Source organism: Sodiomyces alkalinus (assembly GCF_003711515.1).
Source record: "Sodiomyces alkalinus F11 unplaced genomic scaffold SODALscaffold_1, whole genome shotgun sequence".
NCBI classification, from domain to species: domain Eukaryota; kingdom Fungi; phylum Ascomycota; class Sordariomycetes; order Glomerellales; family Plectosphaerellaceae; genus Sodiomyces; species Sodiomyces alkalinus.
In genome coordinates this window covers 3,516,539-3,523,823 of record NW_021167079.1, presented here as the reverse complement: position 1 = coordinate 3,523,823, position 7,285 = coordinate 3,516,539, and the positions used below count along the sequence as shown (strand labels likewise).

The 7,285-nt window shown below is 49.8% G+C and overlaps 3 protein-coding genes across 3 annotated transcripts; all 3 read left to right on the top strand.

Annotated features, from left to right (window-relative positions):
• Positions 1 to 883: 883 nt before the first annotated feature.
• On the top strand, positions 884 to 1,573 carry SODALDRAFT_267189 (augmenter of liver regeneration; the record flags this gene model as incomplete). The annotated part of the gene is made up of 2 exons (XM_028607536.1): positions 884 to 1,011; positions 1,105 to 1,573. 2 exons carry the CDS (start codon positions 884 to 886, stop codon positions 1,571 to 1,573), a joined length of 597 nt encoding a protein of 198 aa, XP_028470517.1.
• Positions 1,574 to 2,299: 726 nt separating this feature from the next.
• Positions 2,300 to 4,733, top strand: SODALDRAFT_326863 (pyruvate decarboxylase). The gene is made up of 4 exons (XM_028610284.1): positions 2,300 to 2,774; positions 2,856 to 3,559; positions 3,637 to 4,166; positions 4,234 to 4,733. Exons 1-4 carry the CDS (start codon positions 2,588 to 2,590, stop codon positions 4,535 to 4,537), a joined length of 1,725 nt encoding a protein of 574 aa, XP_028470516.1. The 5' UTR covers positions 2,300 to 2,587; the 3' UTR covers positions 4,538 to 4,733.
• Positions 4,734 to 5,286: 553 nt separating this feature from the next.
• Positions 5,287 to 7,046, top strand: SODALDRAFT_326861 (hypothetical protein). Its single transcript, XM_028610283.1, has 5 exons — positions 5,287 to 5,521; positions 5,604 to 5,768; positions 5,843 to 6,280; positions 6,369 to 6,509; positions 6,692 to 7,046. Exons 1-5 carry the CDS (start codon positions 5,459 to 5,461, stop codon positions 6,857 to 6,859), a joined length of 975 nt encoding a protein of 324 aa, XP_028470515.1. The 5' UTR covers positions 5,287 to 5,458; the 3' UTR covers positions 6,860 to 7,046.
• Positions 7,047 to 7,285: the final 239 nt, after the last annotated feature.

Below are 7,285 nucleotides of genomic sequence, written 5' to 3'. Positions count from 1 at the left end.
TATCTAGGCTTACGGGGAAGATATCCTTTATTCGAGTATAAAGGTACTCGAAGGATATACTTACAAGATATTATTAGTAATATTAACAGTTACTATTAGTGTTATCGGCGACTTCTACTACCTATTATTATAACTAACTCTACGTAGATAGCTTTATTCGGCGTTGTTATTATTATTATTATTATTATTATTAAGCTATAGCAAAAACTCTAGCTATAGAAAAAATTAACTACTATAGCTTAAACGAAGGTAGGTGCGGATAGGCGAGAAATATAAGATTCAGTAGTAAATACAAGGGTACTTTATATGAGGTTACTTTCCTAAAGTAGCTACGATTATCGTATACTATAATAGCACCTATATAATTAACTTAATAGAGTAGAAATCTCGTGTATATATATTATATTAAGTTATATCTGTATAAGTCTCTTATACCCTTAATTTAGGTGGTGAAGACTCTATTATAGGTACTATATTATTTGCATCCTATCCGGTCTTTTCTGGTATCCGCCCTTATTATATCCTGATACCCGAGGTCCCCGAGATCCGAAGCCCTTAGTCACGCATAGATCCCCTAGGGACCACGTCGTGGTCCGTGTGCCTATACGATAACGATTATACCTTTTCCTGTACCTCGATATCGAAATATAGGTCCGATAGAACGGCCCCACTTTTGGGTGCCTCTCCAGCCAGATATAGTGCCTCTCTCGACGGTCCCACAAGTATTCCGTTCCTAGGCAGGTCACGTGACCGGCCCCACACACCTCGATACGGTGGCTGTGGGCATCTGACAGGTGCTCTGGGTCCTCGGTCTTTGCACCCCCAATCTTACTTTTGAGCCATAACAATCTGTTCTTGAATGCCATTGTCCTTGGGTCACACGATGGCACTCGAGGGAGACGATATCAGACAAAGCAGCACCAAGCCCGCTGATCCCAGCGAAAACGGCTCTGCTGAGGATTCTTCGAAAACACTCCCCAAGGGCGTTGTCATCGGCAAAGACGGGAAGCCGTGAGTATACGACGCTGAATATCTTTTCTTTCTGCTTGTCTGGCAGTGACGCTTTGGGGCAGAACCGTTGACCGTTACGCCCGGCTCGAATAGCTGCCGCAGCTGCACATCCTTTGCCCAATGGGCCGCGCAGGCCAAGTCGTCGCTGAAAGCCAAGACCGATAGTCCCATCACAGCGACCCAGAAAACCACCACAGTTAGCGATGTAGGCACTCTACCGGCCGATTGCCCTCCCGATGTCGAGCGTCTTGGAAACAGCACGTGGACACTGCTTCACACTATCGCGGCAACGTACCCGGAAAAGCCAACGGGGATGCAAAAGGACGACCTACGAGGCTTCATGGCTACGTTCAGCAGACTCTACCCTTGTTGGGTATGTGCGGAGGATTTTCAGGACTATATGAAAAAGGATAAACTGAAGGTTGAGGGTAGGAAAGAGTTTGGAAACTGGCTCTGCGAGGCACATAACGAGGTAAATCGGAAGCTAGGGAAGAAGGAATTCGATTGCTCCAAGTGGGAGGAGAGATGGAGGACTGGGTGGAAAGACGGGCGTTGTGATTAGAAGCGCAGGAAGAACGTATACGTACCAGGCAGGAACTGGAACTGGTAATGGCTCGACGGGGTATGAGGCGCCATGAGAACGGGGCGATTGTATTATATGGCAAGCAGGGGCGTCTCAGGTGAAATTTCGGTGTTGGGCGGGACAGCGGAAACCATCTCCTGTTGGATTAGAATATTGAACTCGCTTAGGTAACTGACCATTCTCCATTCCTCACAACTCACGGAGGAGGTACGGAGGAGGTACGGAGGAGGCCAATTTTCAGCAGCCTCGTGCCTGGCATATGTCCGTTACTAATACATACTCGCCCGAGAATATACGCCCAAGTTCTATGCGCTGACTTTGGAGTTCCGGATATGAGCGCGACCCGCACTACCTGGTCCAACAATGCGGTTGGACAGAATGGTCTCAGTTTATCATCAGGCTGTACCTGGTGGGTGATACACAAGGAGTTCGCTGCATATTCGTTCATGATATGATCCGTGGAATGCATTTTGACTGACCTATAGAGGAGACTACTAATACCAGCTACCTGGTAGGATTCAAGTCCGGCTTGCGACCAATGTTCGGGGTATCGAATAAATGTGCGTATCACAGAACACACTGTGGTCTAGAGCGGCGGGGAACTGTGGAATCCCGTGGTGTGAGTTCCATTACGTCACCATGACTACTATACAGCTTGCACATCTCAAGCTGACTTTCTATGGCCGCGAGCTTACACAAGGCGATGCTCGCCCTAATATGGGCCCAGTGTGTACCGTAGGACTGTTCTCTTATCTATCGCCGCGTCTGGTCGAAGGTGTATAATCGTACGACCAGCCCTTCCGTACATTTCTGTCTGCACATGGGCACCAACGGGAGGCTACTTTTCGAAGAGTTTTAGTCGGAAAACTCTACCTCCTGTATAAGAAGCGCCTGTCTTCTCCCCGTTCAGGACCCTTCGTAGGTATCATCCTAGTTTTGTAGTACACGTCCAGTCATTATCCCCCAACGTCGACACCTTGAATCAGACAGACAATGTCCGGACTCGGGAAAGATTTGCTTCAGGAGCCGGTAGATGTTGGTGAATATCTGTTCCGGCGGCTGTACGAGGTGGGCGTGCGCTCAGTTCATGGGTTGCCCGGAGACTACAATCTCGTGGCCCTCGACTATATCCAAAGCACTGGGTTGAAATGGGTGGGAAGCGTAAATGAGCTGAATGCTGGTAAGTACTTAAACCCACAAGCTGATAGACCGTGGTCGAAGGCCTCGGGACATGGACCCTAGACTAATAACCGCTTGCAAGGCTATGCTGCCGATGGCTACGCCCGTGTCAAGGGCATCTCGGCCCTCATCACGACATTTGGTGTCGGGGAGCTATCTGCCATCAACGCGATTGCTGGGGCTTTCTCCGAGCATGTTCCCATAATCCACATTGTCGGTTGTCCGTCCACGGTGTCTCAGCAGAACGGCATGCTGCTGCATCACACACTCGGCAATGGGGACTTCAACGTCTTTGCGAACATGAATTCCGAGGTCTCCTGCGACATTGCAAAGCTCAACACTCCGGCCGAGATCGCAAGTCAGATCGACCACGCGATTCGAAAATGCTGGGTTCGTAGCCGGCCAGTCTACATCATGCTTCCAACCGATGTGGTGCGAAAGAAGATTGAAGGCGCCAGGCTCAAAAAGCCCATTGACCTGGAGGAGAACCCAAACGACCAAGCGAGAGAGGACTATGTCGTAGACGTGGTGCTGAAATACCTCTACGCGGCTAAACGTCCCGTGATGTTGGTTGATGCCTGCGCAATTCGTCATAGGGTTTTGGACGAGACCCACGCACTGTTGGAGAAGGCGAACATGCCCGTCTTCGTCACACCCATGGGGAAGGGCGCCATCGACGAGACGCATTCGAACTATGGGGGTGTTTATGCAGGTGAAGGCTCGAATCCAGAAGCCAAAGTCAGAGTGGAATCCTCCGATCTTATTTTGTCCATCGGAGCGCTGAAGGCACGTTTGCCACACCACATGAAACATTATCCGGAACAGATGACGCTGACAGACTCTGGCTTCTTTTTTTCTTATAGAGCGATTTCAACACGGCGGGCTTTTCATATCGCACCTCGCAGCTCAACACCATCGACTTCCACAGCACTCATACCATTGTTCGTTACTCGGAATACCCTGGCGTGAAAATGAAAGGTGTGCTCCGCAAGGTCACTGAGAAGCTTGACCCCGGCAAACTTGCCATGGTCCCGTCGCCGGTGGTAGAAAATATCGTCCCCTCGCGTCAGGAAGATCCATCCCCTACCATAACCCAGGCTTGGCTCTGGCCTAGGTTCGGTCAATTCCTCCGCTACAACGACATCGTCGTCACCGATACGGGTACCGCCAATTTTGGAATCTGGGAAACCAGGTTCCCCCCCGGCGTCACCGCGCTGAGCCAAGTTCTCTGGGGTAGCATTGGCTGGTCTGTCGGAGCTTGCCAGGGAGCAGCACTGGCGGCCAAGGATGTCGGGCAGGACAGGAGAACCATCTTGTTCGTGGGGGACGGCTCTCTCCAGCTGACTGTGCAGGAAATATCGACCATGATACGCCACAAGCTGCATGTGACGATGTCAGTCTAGTGCTCCTTCCGTCTATCTTTCTACCTCTGAAGTCAGTGACTGACCTGTGATTTCTAGCTTCGTCCTTTGCAACGAGGGGTTCACCATTGAGCGCTTCATTCACGGTATGGATGCCGAGTACAACGACATTGTCGAATGGAAGTACAAGGATATCCCGGCCGTTTTTGGCGCACCGGAAGGAGAAACGAGGGCTTACCGAGTTCATATCAAGGATGAGCTGGAGAGGCTGTTGACAGATAAGGAGTTCGGTGATTTCAAGGGTCTGCAGCTGGTCGAGCTGCACGTAGGGAAGCATGACGCGCCGAGGTCTTTGGTCCTGACGGCACAGCAGAGTGCAAGAACAAATATCAAGAACGACTAAGATGCGTGGCAAGGTCAGTAAAGAAGCCCGTGTTGAACCGGGTCTGGAACTCGACATCCACGAGGACGTCGCTTCCAGATAGTCTTAACAAGGTTATCTCGCAACGCTATGCTATGCAATGATACTATATCTGACCACGACGGGAAAACCATGGCAGTATCTGGACAGATCCAGCATTTTGAAAGTTGATCAGGCACGTGCCATTACCCATCGTAAGCAGTTCATCTGTATGTTGATGCGAATTATTTTGCTTTGTTGGATGTTTTCAAGTGATAAGACTCGGGATGCATTGAACATCGTTTCCAGTGAGCCAACATTCATTTTCCAGGTTTAATCACCGGTTATTTGGGCTTTTGGCTTCCGACTTTCAACTACCCAGCTCAAAAGGATGGAGGACGGGCTGACTGTCCAGTTGTCGTGTCAGTAGTGGGTTGGGCATCCCAATTTCATGAGCTCATGTGTTGACTAACGTCTCCATAGGGTAGGACAACGTACCTATAATCGGACGGGTCTCTGATGGCTTTTATCGAAGCCTCTGGATGTTGACTTGAAAACGGCACACAGCTTACTAAGGTACCTACCGTCGAACAGGGATTGGAGGATACGCAATACCTACATGAGTAAGGTACTTTCTGAGTACGAAGTAATAAATTACCTTAGGTACTCCGTAATACTCTGTCATAAGGTACCTGGAGTTTATAATAAGGTATCTTAGATACCTTTAGCCCTCACTCTCTGGGTTGCACTTACTGTAACGACAATCCAGTTTGACCACTCCACAGTATATAATTTTCGAGCCGGGTGCTCGATAAATTAAATCCTTGCATCAAACGGCCATCACAGCCATTCTCTTAACCCAGTCGCATTGTGTCGTCCCGACATCGTTCATATAGCTAGTTTTGCGAATGTGAAATTTATGCAATGGATGATCCCAAGCGCAAACAAACACACGATAGTGGGGCCAGGCCTCTGAAGAGGAGCAAGGTGAGAGCTACGGTGTCTTTAAGTCATTAGCCAAGCCACTTTTTCTCGAGCTCCGAATCTTGGGCTGACAATCATCATAAAGGGAGGAAATTTGGGCGCTTGGCAGACGCCGGCCCACAAGTCCAAATTAGCCATGCTCACTGACCGGGATGCCGTCCTCCAGGTAGGAGATCAGGGCATCTGGGTGACCTTCGCTCGTGGCATGGACAGGAAGGCTATCAGCGAGCTGATGAGTCTATGTGACCAGGTACCCAAGCATTCCAGCATCCAGCTCACGTAGCCGACTTGGTTCTCATATGCTTATCAATTGGGTACCCATAGCTCGGTGAAAAGCTGTATAATATTGCGCCCCCACGAGAACATTGCCAGTCGCAGGACGAGGAGGACATCGAAGCCTCGATTGAGAAAGAGCTCGAGGGGTTCAAGGCGGGCGGGCCTAAAAGGAGCAATGGACTCTTCAAAGCAATTCGTGCGGACATAGACTGCGTTTTCTTCATGAAAACTCGAGAGCCGGTGGATCCGGTGAGCTTTTGCCGCAAGATATGCGAAGACGCCAAGTGTTGCTCCAACTTGCGAGAACGCAAAACGCGATATATTAATCGCCTGACTCCCGTGAGCATCCTAGATAAGGCGTCCGAAAATGGCGTGGAGAGAGTAGCTAGGAAAGCTCTGGCCCCGTGGTTCGATCTGCAAGAGGAAACCGAGAGTGATAGAGCGATATCAAGCAACCCTGGAGACGAAGAGAGGCCGGCATATTCGGTAAATCCCCCGTTACTTTCTCTCGAATGACAGGACTTGAGAAAAGAGACTGTTGGGAGATGAGTGCTAACACGAGGGCCGATTATAGTATGCCATCCGGCACTCCATTCGCAGCAACACGGAGTTGAAGCACGGCGAGCTTATCCAACGCATTGCCTCTCTCATCGGATCCCGTCATAGGGTCAGTTTAGAGAACCCTGACAAGGTTATCCTTGTCGATGTTTTTAAAGTGAGTGCCACCCTATTGCAGTTTTTTTTTTATTTCATTATTCGCCCTTTCCCCCAACCACTCCTCGTCTCTTCTCCCCCAAGCAGAAACCAGGAAAGAAGAAAAAGATGGAAACGTGAAGAGAAAGGAAGACGAGATGATGAGAGTCAGTGTGTGGTCCAGTCTAACAAATCCCGTGCCAGAATTTCTGTGGCATGAGCGTGGTCGACGGGAGTGAATGGGTTCAGTTGAGGAAATTCAACGTAAACGAGCTTTACAAGGTAGGCTCCTCAGGGGCATCTCGGGACACAGACCAAAAAAACATAGGCGGCGAGGTGCCGGGCCCGGAAGTTCAGCTCCAAGAAGGGTAAGGGCGAGAGTAGAGGTGAGATCAAGACGTCTCCATTACCGCGGCATGTTGAAACGGGAACGGTTGTTACATATGTGATCTTGTATTTTTCTTTCTAACACTATTTGTCGCATACAAGCGGAAACTCGGGCTGCACTCGACTTCAAATGATATTCGACGGAGCGTAGGGAGTTCGTATAGGTACTCGTTGAGAGTTAACAAGTCCAGGGTGACTGTCTGTCAGAAGTCCACCCAATACATGCTCCGTCCGGATGACTACCTAAGGTACCCCCCTCACTCTGCGTGTCGAGCAGAATATTAGCCAGCACTCCGTCAAAGGTAGGCATCGCGGATGTTTACAACAAATATCCCGACAGCTACCTTCCTAGGTAGGTAGCGAGCATGCATCTTCGGATCTCATGGCTGCATCCCACGTAGAGTGGTGGGA

What these genes read in the sequence shown, in the direction of transcription:
- SODALDRAFT_326863 (XM_028610284.1), top strand. Translation starts at nt 2,588, where the DNA reads ATGTCCGGACTCGGGAAAGATTTGCTTCAGGAGCCGGTAGATGTTGGT. An exon ending in CGTAAATGAGCTGAATGCTG is followed by an intron (nt 2,775 to 2,855) that starts GTAAGTACTTAA and finishes ACCGCTTGCAAG; the next exon opens with GCTATGCTGCCGATGGCTAC. An exon ending in TGTCCATCGGAGCGCTGAAG is followed by an intron (nt 3,560 to 3,636) that starts GCACGTTTGCCA and finishes TTTTTCTTATAG; the next exon opens with AGCGATTTCAACACGGCGGG.
- SODALDRAFT_326861 (XM_028610283.1), top strand. Translation starts at nt 5,459, where the DNA reads ATGGATGATCCCAAGCGCAAACAAACACACGATAGTGGGGCCAGGCCT. An exon ending in TGATGAGTCTATGTGACCAG is followed by an intron (nt 5,769 to 5,842) that starts GTACCCAAGCAT and finishes GGGTACCCATAG; the next exon opens with CTCGGTGAAAAGCTGTATAA. An exon ending in TCCTTGTCGATGTTTTTAAA is followed by an intron (nt 6,510 to 6,691) that starts GTGAGTGCCACC and finishes ATCCCGTGCCAG; the next exon opens with AATTTCTGTGGCATGAGCGT.